Source organism: Phyllostomus hastatus, unplaced genomic scaffold (genome assembly GCF_019186645.2).
Source record: "Phyllostomus hastatus isolate PE091 unplaced genomic scaffold, TTU_PhHast_1.1 phas_contig_402, whole genome shotgun sequence".
Lineage (NCBI taxonomy): Eukaryota > Metazoa > Chordata > Mammalia > Chiroptera > Phyllostomidae > Phyllostomus > Phyllostomus hastatus.
The window spans coordinates 10059234-10074393 of NW_025333873.1; the positions used below are offsets into that span (position 1 = coordinate 10059234).

Here is a 15160-nt window from a genome sequence, read left to right on the forward strand (position 1 = left end):
CGTGTGGGCGGATGGGCGCCTTCCTCCCCGCTGGCTCCTCCTGGAGGGCACTCCCCAGCCTGCTGGGCGTGTGCGCCGTGCGGCTGTGCAGGCTGTGCAAGGTCGCGTGCCGTTAGCACCGCCGTCACACTGAGATGCAATTTATTTTCCCGTCACGAGCATTGTTCGAGAATGAGAAAAGTTGTACGTTTTCTGTCAACGTAACATACCACATGAATTGTCCCTCTTTCGAGGGCCAGGGTGACTTGGAAGGTTGCTTTTTTTTTCCCCTTTTGTTGTCTTTAATTCTTCGAATTCGGGTTGTCTGTGTAAGGGTAGATTCGGTAAGTTGTTATTCGTTGACCCTTGATCATTACAAACAGCTGTTTCAAATTTAAAACTAAGAAATAAGAATTGAGGGAAAAAGTCAAATGTTATAAATTTATTTGGGACATCTTTTGCCACCTCTTCGGAAGCCTTTGAAAATTCAAGCAGAAATCAATACACTTTCATCTTTTTTTTTTACTTTCAATAAATAATATCTTTGTGTGTATGCATATATAGATAGGTATACTTAATTAATGAGTCATCTAGCAGGACGTTTAAGTTTTATATTGCAGTAATTCCAAAACAGCTCTTTCCATATTGGGAGGATGCAAATGAGGTGAGAGTTAAGGCAAACCTAAAAGGCATGCAAATGTCGTACATTTCTATTCACTGGTAATACAAGCTCTGTGTGTGGACCACACGGAGGAGCCCTCGACCCCTCTGCGTGTCTGTCCAGTACTATTTTACAGGAGAATGGTGATACACATAATTAATTAAATTACGTTACCGTGGCTGGGGGGGAAGGGGGGCCTCAGTGCCACTAACATTGTGTAATCAAGGAGACACAAGCATCAGCAAAACAGGAACAAGAAATCATATAACTCTTTGCAGCACATTTCTGGCCAGGCTTTGGAGAAGGAGGGTCCGTTATGAAATAATGTTACACATATCACATTGTGGCAGGTTGTTGGTTGGTTGGTTTTTATAATATACGCTTTTGAAAATTTCATTAGCAAATGACATTCTCATGCACACGAGTGTTTCAAACACAAGAAGCAAGTCCATGTATAGGTAGTCCAAGCAATATCTGTGTGTGTGCGTGTGTGTGCGTGTGTGCGTGCGTGTGTGTGTGTGTGTGTGTGTGTGTGAATAGCTGCAGACTGAATGGAACATTGAGACTTCTGTGCGGTCCATAGCGTTGACCTCCGCTCATTTCTGAATGTCACACTGCAGAAGTAATACAATGGAAGGGTCGCTCTTGGCAGCTTCTTTGAATTCATCCAGGGTAATCTGGTCGTCCTTGTTCTTATCCATCTTGCTGAAAATCTTGTCGACTCGCTGCTCGGGCGTGAGGCCGTCCTCGTTCATCTTCATCATGATCACAGTGCCCACCATTTTGTAGATCGCCTAGGGAGAACAAGAGGCAGACCGTAGGGCTCTCCTGTGATGTGATAAGGAACTTCCCTTTACGTCAAAGGACCCCGGAGATGGTTTGAAAGGAGAGAATGGTATGATCACGTATGTGTGAGTTTCACGACCAGTTGGGTACAGTGGAATTTTGGATGATTGCCAGGTTTCTGGCTGGAGGAACTGGGTAGAAAGAGTAGCTCCGTGGGGAGGTCAAGAATCCCCAGTTAGAGCCCTGGCTGGCGTAGCTCAGTGGATTGAGCTCAGGCTGCGAACCAAAGTGTCGCAAGTTCGATTCCCAGTCAGGGCACATGCCTGGGTTGCAGGCCGTGACCCTCAGCAACCTCACATTAATGTTTCTCTCCCTCTCTCTCTTTCTCCCTCCATTCCCTCTCTAAAAATAAATAAATAAAATCTAAAACAAACAAACAAAAAAGAATCCCAGGTTAGGAACATGATTCTTGTTCCTCAGGGAGTGAGGGAATGGTTTCCGTTTTAAACACTCTGAGTGTGAGGTGTAGATGACAGCCAACGGGCCCCAGCCCTGCGGGGATTTTAGGAAAAGATGGTCTCTCGTGGTCTCGCCTGATCAGGAACTTACAATCTGTTTAGACGATCAAGCAAGATGGACCACTAAAATTTCGCCCTGAATGGAGTTTGTGTAAGGACAGCTGTGGAATAGGTACTATGTTCATACATTAAATACTAGAGCAAGAAGTTTCCAGTTGTTCCATTAATCGTACAAAGTTAGTTCTCAATGTGTGGAAACTTTCCAGGTAGAAATAATTTTTCCCCCTTAGGAAAGCGCCTTAAAAATATATGCCCATCTATACAAAGACTTGCAGGTACACATCATAGCAGCATTATTAATAGCAAAAAAAAAGTGGAAACTATTGGCGAACAGATTAACGACTATGACATATTAATACAATTGAATACTATTTCAGCAATACCAAGAAATGTAATAAATCCTACCACACAGATAAAAAAAAGGAAGCCAGACACAAGAGGCCACATACTTGTGTTGTTTGACTTCATGTATATGACGTGTCCAGGAAGACAAGACCATGGGGACAAGGCAGACCAATGGTCTACTGAGTCCGGGGGAGGACGTGGGCAGGCGGGCAAGGGGAACTCACTGGGGGGATGAAGATGTTCTGAAACTGGGTTATGGTGATGGTTGCACGCTTGGCTAAGTTTACTAAAAATCGTACAGTTAAAAGGGGCGGATTTATGGTCTGTAAATTTTGACTCAGTAGAGTTTTATTTAAAAAAATGCAAGTTGGAGGCGCCACGGCAGCATCGTACACCCGCAGGGGAGGCTAGCTGGGGGAGGTGGGTGATTTCCGGCAGAGCAGAGCTCAGCCACTGACGAAGAAACTGAGTCCTGTGACATCCTTCACGCCCAGTAAACTGTGTTTGTGGAAGATCCTGCGGCATGTGAGTGGCTGGTCAACATGCTGTTTCTCAGCTGACAGTGCCCAGGAGCTGGGACTGGGACTTCCCACACTGTGCTGGAGTGGGGGACAGGGTTAGGAGAAGTCAAAGGTTGGCATGTCACTAGCCAGGCTCCTGAGGGAAGAAACCAAGTGTCTGTAGCCCACGCCCAAGAAGCTGGGGCATAGCCTCCTGTGCCCCGCAGCCCAGGTCCCACCCGCACCCCAGAGCACCCACCGCTCACCTCAATGATCTCCAGCATCTCCACGCGGGTGATCTTGCCATCGCCGTCCAGGTCGTACATGTTGAAGGCCCAGTTCAGTTTCTGCTCGAAGCTGCCCCTGGAGGTGATGGACAGGGCACAGATGAACTCTCGGAAGTCGATGGTGCCGTCCCCGTTCTTGTCGAAGGTTCGGAAGGCGTGCTGGGCAAACTTGGAGGCGTCTCCGTAAGGGAAGAACTACAAAGCAGAGCAGACACACGTCGTTCAGGGGTCAGCAGGGAAAGAAGCACAGGCCCCGGTCTCGGCTGAGGTCTGAGCTGGGACAGAACAGACGGCCACAGCACCGTGGATGGTCACACGCCACTGCCAGAGGGGCCGTGACAGGCTCTCCTATCTGAACAGCCATTTGGCCCAGTGCTCAAGGCCAAGGGCAGGCACAGCGCATCAGTCCGTCTGTCCACAGACCTCCCTCACAGGCATCCTTGGTGTTTCCTGCAGGCGAGGATGGGCCTGGGTGCAGGTAGCTGCATCCCTCATCTGTGGCCTCTCTGGCCACTCCAACAAGGGCAAGGACTGGGGACGGTGGCAGACTTCTCTCCCTGTGTGGGGCAGTGCTACGTGAACTTCCACATTTCTCATGTGAAAACCTGGGCCCGCCGCCCCGTGTGGCTGGAGTGAGATCGCCCGCACCTCCTTCCTCCTGCTGCCAGCTCCCTGCCCCAGCCTGCTGCCATCTCTGGCTTTTCTTCTGTAGAGCAGGCACTTAGAAGTCATTACAAATAGAACACGACTGGGCTTACTTTTGCCAGACAGAAAGGGGTTTCTTCTCAGAGCCATGAGTTGGCAAAGGTGCTGGGGAAGACAGACAGACAGACAGAGGAGGAGAAGGCAGCGCAGGCCTTGAGCAGCCGGGCCATGCAGCATGAGGCAGTGGCCTTGGCCCCGGACTAGTCTAACGCAGTCACCAATGGCAGGGACTCTGTCTGCCGAAGCAAAGCTGAAGGACACTCTCCAGGTGGGAGGGTAGAAAAGAAACAAACCTCAAAACCCCATTTCACTTGCCCCATTAACCATATGTTATTTTAAAGCAGAGAAAGTATATATGTGTTTCCGGATGAATAAATCCAGCAAATACAAAATTCAAAGCATATTCTTGAGGATGTCACTGGTATTGTTGTTCCTTTGTGAGTTTTGCCACTTGTTAGTGGGACAGGTTGGCCCTTTGGGGACCCTGAGTTTCTCTCCCTCGCTGTACATCCTGCCCTGGGACCTGCTGCCCACCCCTTCTGCACCTAGAAGCATGCTGGGAGGTAGGTGACTTCCCTCCAGCGATAAAACATGCTTTCCCATGGCAGGACCCCATACAGGAGGCCCCGGGAAGGGCCCAGCATCGCAGGGAGGAGGAGCCAACTTAGGCTTGAATTTCAGTGGCAGCCACTTCCCGACACCAAGACCCGTTCTGGTTGCTACTGCTTTGCAACAAACCACCCTCAGACTCAGAGGTGGAAAACAATGGCAATCATTTTATTCGTCTCAGAAAACAAAAACTTGACAACCATTTTTTTTTTTTCATCAAGCAATGTCTCTTCCTATGGTGGTGAAGGGCAACTTTCTCCTTCGTGCCCTCATCCCCTAAACATACCACATGTCTGCTGTCCCTCACTGTGCACTGCTCATCACAATCCATTGTGACCTTTGTCCTTCCAGGCCCTGTCTTCAGTGCTGGGAACACGGAGACGGGGACCTCGCACTTAATCGGGGAACCCAACGTGAAACCCACAACAGTGCTGCTGTCAGCTCGGAGCTGGAACCCGGACGTGCACAAAGACTTCCTAAAGCCCTGGAGTGGCTCCCAGGAGGGGCATTCAGGAGGGAAGAGGCTCCCTTCTCCTTCCACCTGCTCTGCAGCCACCCCCTCCCCCCACCACAGGAGCTTAGGCCCCTGACCGTGTGTTGCCAGGTGCTGAGTTTTAAACGGAGCAATTTGAACTTGAAAATTTTTAAACAGGTAAAATTGATCCTCACGTGCTCTGAACTATGTTTTACTCACGCTTCCGACACCAGCCTTGTGGAGTTTCTCCCCTGCACAACCACCAGTTCTCCAACTCTCTGGATGCCAACTGGGCGCCCGGTAATTCAGTTCAGTTCGGACACTAACCGCCGACAATCAGCACAGACCCCACAGGTCAAGGGCACGGTCCCACAAAACTGCCCCCACTTGAGATGTTAGTCACAAGTCCCAGGTTGCCACCTGTACCTCTGATAGACTTGTTGTAAAGTTGGGGGGTCCCTTAGCCCCCTCCTTTGAAAACGTGCTACAGTGGCTCACAGAATTCAGAAAGGCACTTCATTTACTGTTACCAGTGTGTTCTGAAGGTGTAAAGGAAACAACTCAGGAACAGTCCAACAGAAGAGATGCCCAGGAGAGGCATGGGGGGGCGGGGTGGGGGGCTTCCACGTCCTCTCTGGGCACACTGCCCTCCCAGCGCCTCCATGTGTCCGCCAACCTGGAAGGTCCTGAACCCTACAGTGTACGGGGCTTCAGGGAATTTCATTATGTAGGTGTGGCTGATTAAATCACCAGCCACTGGGGAACTATCTCCAGGCTCTCCTCCCTCTCTAGAGGTCTGGGGTGGGGCTGACAGTTCTGGCCCTCTAATCCTGCTTTGGCCTTTCCCTGACCAACCCCCATCCTGCAGTTACCTAGGGGCCCCCAGCCACCAGTCACCTCATTAACACACAAAAGACACTGTTATCACTCCAGAGATTCCTGGAGTCTGAGAAGCTTCTGTGTCAGGAACCGGGACTAAGGCCAGATGGGTACTTATTGTATCACAGTACCCTCTGTGCCTTGTGCACGAGTGGTCTTCATCTCGTTCTAGGCAGTGATGTTTGCTGAAGTGTCCGTCCGGCCGGGGATCTTGGACGGAGCTGGTATCTGTGAAATAACCTAAGAGCAGAGCGGACTGGGCCTCTTGGCTGATCCGAGTCTCCTTGGGGCTGTTTTCCTGCCAGCCTTCCCCGGAGGCGTCGACATGACACCATTTGCGATTATTTCTCTCCATCTGAGAGGTTTTCTGGCCGTGTAGTCCTTTGCCTGTCTTATCTCGCACAGCATATTTTTAAGCTAAAGGATATCTGACAGCTTTATCTAAAAGTAGCCAGGCACCTTAGGTCAGTATATTAAAAATTAATATAGTCTAGATATCCTTGAGAAAAAAAAATCAATGGTAGAGTTTGAGCTATAAAAGTTACACACTCCTTGCAGAAGGTCTGTAACTGACTTTTACAGCCAATGTGTTTGTGCCTGAAAGACTGGGAGTGCGAGAGCCCTCAAACCTCTGAAGGGGCCGTTTCCTTTGGAAACGTCGTCTCATCACGTTCTGAGTGCTCTGAGCCTTTCCAATCAGGGGAACGCTCCGCCTTCCGATGAGGCAATTTAGCTCTGGCTGGATCACCGCCGAAAAATGAAGCCACACTCCCTTCAGCCTCTTCAGGAAGAAATCGGGGCCTTGAACTCATCGTATTCACTTCTCTTAAACGGAAACAGTACCTGAGAAGTAGAAGTATTTTTTTTTTTTGCATATTGTTGCTTAAAATGTGTGTTGTTTTTTTTTTAAAGTCAATGCACTTTGCTTCCACACCTGTATTACACGTTCATGGGAAAATAATTTTTGGTGGCATTCATAATCTACAAATCTTTTAATATAATAGAGAAGAGAAGTTGGAGCTTGAAAAATTACATATAAGTAATTATATATATTTCACTGATGTCTTAGTGTTAAAATTCAGGCTGCTACAACGAACTCACAGACTGGGTGGCTTAGGAACAGCAGGAATTATTCTCATACTTCTACAGGCTGGAAGTCCAAGGTGAAGGTGTCAAAATGGCCAGGTTCTGGCGAGGGCCCTCTTCTGGGTTACAGATGTCTGACTTCTCACGTGTCTCTCGTTCCTCTGCTTTATTTATGCCCCTGTATCCCGACTCCGTCCCTAGGTGTCACTAAACACGCCTCTTGCTTTCATACTTCATGTGCCTCCCCTCTGTCACCCCAGGTCATCTTGGTCAGTCAAGAAATCCCACCTTTTCTTTCCGTCCATCTCGAATGCTCCATCACCATGAAACTTTCAGACTGGACTGAATCTCCCCCTGTGCTTGGTTTGTGCTTATCCATATCTCTATCCTTATCTCTATTCCTCCTGGCCCGTGTGACGATTTGCTCATCTCTGCGCCCCGCCCTCACCCCAGCTCTTCCCATAGGGGCTCTCAAGGAGGAGCTCCCCGAACGCCTGGTGAGCCGGGGCCTGTGGTCTTGCACATCTTTGATTTGTCTTAGTGTCACTTCTCTGAGCAGCTCACTGTCCTCTGTGAAATGGGAATGTTGCATTACCTGAATGCACATGCTCCCACAAGGCAAGAGAAGGGTTTTCACTACAACTGAATGGTCTTGAGAAATATTAAAATAGTCATTAAAATGTCAGCTCCTGCATTCACAGAATTCCCTATACAGCTTCACTGCTTTTTCTCCAAAAAGCTGACCACCATACAACACATTTTAATTATTTATTCATTGTCTTTCTTTCTCCATGAGAAGTGTCAACTCCCAGAGGGCAGAGAGCCTTGGCTAATATGCTATTTTGTTCAGCACCTAATTGCTACAGAGTAGGTGCTCAGTGATTATTAGTGAATAAATGAGTGAACTAATTTCTTTTTGAGCTCTTCTTCCTAATAACTGTACCATGTAGTTGCAACCAATCACATACTCAGCATCTCCTAGAATCCTCAAGACAACCCAAGGGATGGTTTGGTTCTTAACTTTTACTTAGTAACAGAGAGGTAAGTTTTTAGGACAGAGGTTTACACCATCTGTCATTCCTATTCATTTAGGGGATTATTTATTTAATATCTATTACCGAACTAAAATTCCCAGACTGCACAGTCCACTGGCTCACCTGTGTACCCACAGCCTATAGCACAGGTTCTGCAGACGGTAGGTGCTGCATACGATCTGGTTGAGTGAGACCACACGGAAGGCACATTTGCAGGGCCAACATTTGAGGGTAACAAATGCTGCTGCTGAAAACGCCTAACCACTTATTGAACATCTATTAGATTCTAGCCGGCTCTGTTCAACAGAACTTCTTTTGATGATGAGATATCTATAAACCACATTGTTCAAAATGATAGCCACTAGCCATGTGTTAACCATTGTGTTAGGTGTGGAGAATAAAATAGAAAAAAAAAAACCGCATAGAGTACTGTGGGCAATCGGGGTTGTACGTAACCTTTGAAATGTTATGGGTGTGGCAGCAACACTGGATGCCTTGATATTGTTTAATTCACACATCAGTGTCGACGCCCACATGTGGCTCCTGGGTTCTCTACCGACTAGTGTGACCTACGCTCTGTCATTCGCTCTCACAATCCTCCTGTCAAATGCTTATCCTCCGCTCCACCACCTGGGCCAGGAAGTGGGGTCTCAGAAAAGTCCAGCAAACTCCTTCCTAATTCTCTTCCCGCTGCGTCAGTCTGTGGCAACGCCGTGCGGAGAGGAAGAACATACAGAATAGGAGGAGGGGGAAAGTTAGGGAGATTTTCATCTGCCTCATCATTTGTTGGCAAGCTTTCGTGATGATCACACAGCCCTGGAGTGGGCTTGGTTCTAAAACTTCTAACGTTTGTTGCTTCATTTAGTCCTTATACCCTAACCTACCGCTGCGCACTACTTGTTGTGGGCGAGGAAGCGAGCTTCAAAGGTCAAGGCATTTTTTCGTAGAGGTTCCCATCTGTCTGTGGCAGACGCAGGAACTGAAGGCAAATGGGTCTGATCATTTCTGCCACATCTTGTTGTTTCTTTTAGTTGAGTATTAGCTGAGGAAATAAACCGAATTCCACATTCGATGAAGCAAAAAAAAAAATTGTTGCATTATGTAATTTTTAGCTTCCCTTGTCTCTAACGCTAAAAATCCTCAGCTGTGGATATTTATCGCCCCCTTCTGGCATTGTACATGTACTACAAAGAAATTACCAAAACGCACCTGAGGGATAGTTGTTTTTTTTTTTAACGACACATTAACTCAACAAACATCTGTTGAGCAGTAACTATGTGTTAAGCACTGTGTTAGGTGCTGAGTAAAATAGAAAAAGACTCAGCGCATTAAGATTAGTGGGGCAAGCAGATATTGATAGCTACATAAAATACACTATGTATTTTATAAAATACACTATGATAAATTGCAAGTGTGTATATAGAGTTACAAACTAAAGAGATGATATGAGCATAAAACTTTTCAAAAATGAGTGTACAGTTTCCTCCCACCACCCTATTATGCTAGCTGTTCTTCATCATAGCTTAGGAATGGTTTTCGAGTCTGGAACTTTCTGGGCTCACACCAGCCTGGATCACATCCTCATTGGGAACCAACCACCACGTAGAAGAAAACTCCAGGCAGTCCTTGCAGTCTTGTCTCTCCCAGGCTACGGCAGGAGATTTTGCAGGAATTAATCAACTCTCTCAGAAGACAGTTCCTCAAAGACAGCAGGCCCAAACGCTGTATCTCTTTGCAATAATCAATTCAATTGTGAATATTGAGAGGGGTGGTGAATGAGCCACAGGCACCTTGTGCTGAATATGCACTGTGTCACTGCCTCTGCATGCTGGATGCGCCACCCCCAACCCCCCGCCACCCCCCCCCCACACACACCAGGGTGGCCCAGAGGCTGTTTGGTGGCGGCATTAAGAAATGGCCTCAAAACATTGGACTTCATTCCCTCCCAGTCTTTCCTCTGCACCATCTTGCTGCTGGTATGCCTCATCTCTCCAGAAATAGTTCTAACTTCAGAGTCCAACATTTAGACTCTCCCTCTCCCAGAGCCTGCCTCACTCTGATGGGGGATGCAGGTCCCCAGAGGTGCCCTGGCCTGGCCCTCCGAGGCAGGGAAGTTTGCACAAGCGCAGGTGTGGCCCACTATGATGCCTGCTCTGCAGTGTCAGAGTGGGAGGCAGCAAGGCCCACGATGGGGATGGTCTCTCCAGGGCTCTGTCCACTGCCCAGCTCCTGGCTGATGGGGCGGCCCTCACACCTCACACTAGATTTCTGCCCATGCATCGGCCTGACATAGAGTTCACGATGGGGTCAAAGGACAGAAGAAAATTCCTGGACCGCTCCACTGCCCAGCCTCGGAGAGGGCTGCCGTCCCGGCTCAGGTCCACTCTGTTTCCTTTGTTCTCCAATGTCGGAAGCCTATACTGTCTGGCTTGTGAACCCACGAATACAATCCCCTCCCTAAGGGTAGGATCTTCTTTACTGTAGCCCTGAAACATGGCTACTGTGCCTCTGAGCTCATCGGCCCTCACCTCTGCTGGGATTAGAGGCTTCCAGCCTCCTGTGGACGACCTGGCTCAGGACCCACGTCCTCAGCCCTGCTGCCTGTCAGGGAGCAAGGCCCTGGGCGGGATCACAGGCTTCCTCAGCTGGTTCCTTGAGAAGTTTAGGCATTGAAATCAGCTCTTCTGGGTTAAGCAACTGGTATAAGGTGGTACCACTAAGGGCGTGGGGTGGGCTGGAGTCAAACCTAGGTCAGAGTGCGGAATGCTGCCTCTCCCGCTCCTGGCAGGCCTGCCCGGGCTCCAACACTGAGCTGCAATCCAACTCAGCCACGGGATGGGGGGTCCACACGTTTCTGCCTCTCTCTGCCCATTGGTCTGCTTCCGCCTCCCCACACGGACTCCTCCTGAACCCACTCCCTGTCTCTATTTTTGTTAGCAGGGCTGAGCCTTATAGCAGGCATATGGGGAGCAGGACACACCCTGTAGGGAAAAAAAGGGGCATGCATATGGCCCCTCACACTGGTCCAGGCTCACCCCTTCCATCCCAGCAGCAGGCTGTGCCCAGGGCAGGCGAATGGGGGCTGTGGTTCCCAGCTCCGTGGTCGCCGCAGCTGTGGAGGGAAGGTGTACCAACCAAGACCAAGGCGGAGGATTTCAGTCAGCCTCCTGGACCTCAGCTGTGGCACAGCACAACACTGATACTTGGCACCCCCCGCCCCACCCCCGGCCCTGCCCCCGCACACTAGGCTGCAGGAGTGTGGTCTGTCCTTGAAAGAAATCAGGACCCACCCACCCAAGGCTGATGAGGGGCAGAGGTGGGGCAGGAGCCCAGTTCCATTTCACTGTGCGATGCTGGCTAAGTCAGTTAACCTAGCTGAGCCTTAGCTCCCTTATCCACAACATGGGGCAATAGGAATGAATACCTATTGCACAGAATTGTGAGATGTACTGGAGATGACAGATGCGGAGGATCTCTGAGGCTCCACGACGCGGACTTGTGCCTCTGGATGCTGCAGGCCCTCCTCCCCTCCCCCGGACCCTTCCAGTCTGCCCTGCTGCATCCCATACCCTGAGGCTTACAGATGGGCCCCCTAGAGAGCAGGGTTGGGGGAAGGCCTCTGCACACGTCCTGGGCTGCTGGCCAAGCTGGAGCCCTTGAGGATTAACTTGGTATTCGGTTTGGTTTCAGGCTCTTCACCCCAGGAGGCCTCCCTGGGAGCGGGACCCGCATTGGCTGGGCTGCCTCTCCAGCCCCACTGACCTCACACAGTCTTTGCCTCCTAACTGCTCCCCCTCCACTCCCTCTCCAGCCTCTGCAATCCAGTCCCCCCACAGCTCCAGAGCGACCTTTCCACACCCGAGTTTGCTCACGTCCGCTTCCTATAGGATTGTTCTCAGGGGAAGGAGCAGAAGGGTGCATGGCCCTCGAGTCCTCCCAGGCCCCTCCCACCTCTGGGTCGAGTTTCTGGTCCCCTCCCCTGCTCCTCAGACTTTCTTCATCACTCGCTCTTAGCCACAGTCACGTTGCTCCCTTTGTCAGAAATGTTCCTTTTCTGCCCCAAACCAATTAACTCTTATTTACTCCACAGACCTTGATTCTGTCTTTGTTTTCTCAGGAAATCCCTCTCTGAGCCCAGGTCCCGTACAGGCACATCACTGAGTCCCACCCTTGGCAACACCGTGGGATCAGAACTGTGACAAAATGCTCATGGGGCTGTTTGACTAATGCCATGCCACTCTCCCCCAGGGGACGATAAGCTAAATGGAGGCAGAGAATGGCCAGGCTTTGCATCTCCCTCCCCACCCCACCCCCACACACACCTGTATTCCCTGGGACCCAGTACAGGGCCAGGCCACACAGGTGCTCCGTAAGGAAGTATCTGTCTATTCAAGTAACTCAGCGTTGCAGGTCTTTCTCTAGCCTGAAGAGACAGCATCACACTCACACAGAGACCCCTGAAATGGCCGAAAAGTGTTCTGACGGCTGTCATAACTCACTGTGCTAAAGGAGGCTCACCAGTTGGCCTGGAGACTTGTCATTCCCATTGCTGCCTTAGGTGGTGATTCACGGAGGCATGAATCATCCCCAGAGCAGTACAGGAGCTTGGTCACGTGGCTAGAAGGAGGAGAGAGACATCTCCCCTTAATTAGGAATGGTGAACCCAACGACTGTTTCCTGCCAGAGTGTTCATTCAGCAGATCCTCACGGAAGCCTAGCTGCTACCAGGCTTTGTGCTGAGCTCTGCGTGGGCAGCAGGGAGCGCGAGGGGAGGCAACGGGGAGTGACAGCGAATGTGACGCCCGGTCCCTGTGCTCCAGCAGATGCACCGGGTCAGAGGCAGAAGCTGCTGAGCACGGGAGCTTCCACATGGGGGCTCTCTGGGGGGAGCCTAAGACATACCCGTCCTACCCCGCCCCCACAGGGGCCACCAAGATCCCGAGGTCACCTCTCAGAGCTGCCCCTTCACTTGTCCTCCAGGGGACAGTATCCATTTTCTACCGTCGTGACTGCCTCCGGATCCCAGTCTTTATTACAAGGCTAGCACTGTTCATTCATGGTTCTTGTGTAACTCCGTCTCTTTGAGAAGAAAATCAGTCCTGAATAAATGTCTAGAAAAGGGGCTTTTGCCTTTTGGGACAGGGGAAGCATTTTTTTTTTTATGTCTTAGACCAGGTCCCTATTGCACTTTGACCCTTGCTTCACTGCTCCCAGAAGGTCATGAACTCCCAGGGACATTCTGTTACATTTTTCTAAAAAACTACATATCAGCAGTAGAAATTCAGACTCCTCACTCATTTTCAGGTCTAATACTTGGTCTCTTTCCCCAGGGGCTGCAGGAGTGTGGTGTCCTTGAAAGACAGCAGGAGCCCCCCAGGCTAACGAGAGGTAGAGGTGGGACGGGACCCCTCGCCTCAGAGTTCTTGCCATGAGAAAAGCCAAAAGCACCTCTGCTTTAGAGAAAATATTATGCTTTGTTCTCTATCGTATTCTCAGTGCTCTTGGAATAGGATATGGTAAACTGTAGGTGCTTTATAAATGCTTAGGATGCATAAAGGAAGCAACTTGTTGCTTAGGATGCTGGGTTGGTGACAGGGTGTCTGGGTGTGGTCAAAGTTAAGCCATTGTACCCCTTAGGACATCCATTTCCCTGGATATAAAATGTGGGGATACATCAGGTAAGCCTCAAAATTCCTTCTAGTTACAATGTTTTACTTACTGTTCTGATTCTGGAAGTAAAATTTCAAAAATAAAGGAGTAAGAAAGGAATGTGGGGCAAATGTGTGTTCCTTTCCTGATTTTGGACTCATCATTAACCAAAGCACCTACCGCCCCCTTGGGCTCAGATGTCCTACTGACAGGCAAACTGTGAAGGGTGGCTACATCTCTCTAGGTAGTTTCATCTCTGTCTCTATCAAATATCTCTGCCTCTGTCTCTGCCTCTGACTCTGTCTCTGCCTCTGTCTCTTTTGGCAATGACACAGGCCCTGAAGAAGACTCATTGATTACTCTGACTTTATAATCAGACAAACTCTCTCTGTATGTCTGTCCAATACCCGATTCACATCATAGATTGGGTCAATGGCATCTTGGTTTGGGACAGGGGGCTCCTACGGTGCTTCTCTTGCTGATTAACTGTGAGCCACCAACACAGATCGGTCCCCCGTTAGCACTTCTCACAAAATAGGAGGTCCACGATAGTAAATTACACTCTGAAAATTGTCATGAGTTGCCATGAAAAGCTAACCTGCTAGATTAGAAAGAAGACTGTCTTGTCAACTTGAAAAGGGACTCATTTTTGAATCAAGGGAAGGGCTGAGGATCTTTGATGCTTGGTAGAAGGCTGGTCCCTTTGGAGAAAACTGGGAAAGAACTCCTCATCTGTTATTCTCTTAATTTACTTCAACTAAAGTGCACAGAACAGCAGATTTTGCAACTGGCTCTGAAAGTGGTCATTTGTTTCCCTTCCCCAGCTCCTCCTAGAACTAGGTGGTCCCCTCGGGACGGATCCCCATTGCCCCCCAGGCCCAGCTCATCTCACAGCGTCATGGTGACAGTGAAAGAACGTGCAGCCTGGCTGCCTCTCAATCAGAATCCTGCTGCAATGCCAGAGGCCACCAGCTCTGCCAACCCTGGAGAGAGACCCTGTGCAACACGCCTGGTGACAGTGACAACAATGACAGCCTGAGCCAGCGAGTTCTATCTGCCCAAGTTGAATGCCTTTGTGAGAAACAAACCCATTCAAGACCACTGCCTCAGAAGACGTGCCCTCCGTTTCCTGGAAAGGAAGAACCTTCCTACCAACTCTCACATGTTTCCCCCCAACTTATCACCGCCCACCATTACTATAAGTTCTACCCTCACTACGCCGGTCCCACGGAGTCTCATGTCTGCCACCAGGGGCACAGAAAGGGCTGGCTGCAGAACAAGAACCGAACAGAGGAAATGCAATAAAATGTTAATAGAATTCATTCTACTTGTGTTTTCTACCCTTTTAAGTACAGTAATTAGAGCATTTCAAATGCATATGGCTCACAATATTTTTCTGTTGGACAGGACTGTTCTTGTAAAAGTTCATAACAGTCCTTGTACTTGGAGAGTGCTTTCGCAGTCATAAAGCATCTGCCATTGTTTATGGTAGAATCACAGAAATGCAGACCCGGAATGAAGAGCCTTAAGCCATTTTGTTCAGTCTCCTGATTTACAGACAGAGAAACTGAGGAACTGAGAGGAGAA

General features: G+C 49.5%; 1 protein-coding gene across 2 annotated transcripts in view; it reads right to left on the reverse strand.

Annotated features, from left to right (window-relative positions):
• Positions 1-406: 406 nt before the first annotated feature.
• Positions 407-15160, reverse strand: part of VSNL1 (visinin like 1) — an 81615-nt gene continuing 66861 nt past the window's right edge. For both annotated transcript variants that reach the window (XM_045844501.1, XM_045844503.1), the window contains exons 3-4: positions 3116-3331; positions 407-1434 (exon numbers count right to left, since the gene is read on the reverse strand). In XM_045844501.1, the coding sequence (XP_045700457.1) occupies positions 1237-1434; positions 3116-3331 (414 nt within the window). In that variant the 3' untranslated portion in view covers positions 407-1236. The remainder of the gene's footprint in view (positions 1435-3115; positions 3332-15160) is intronic.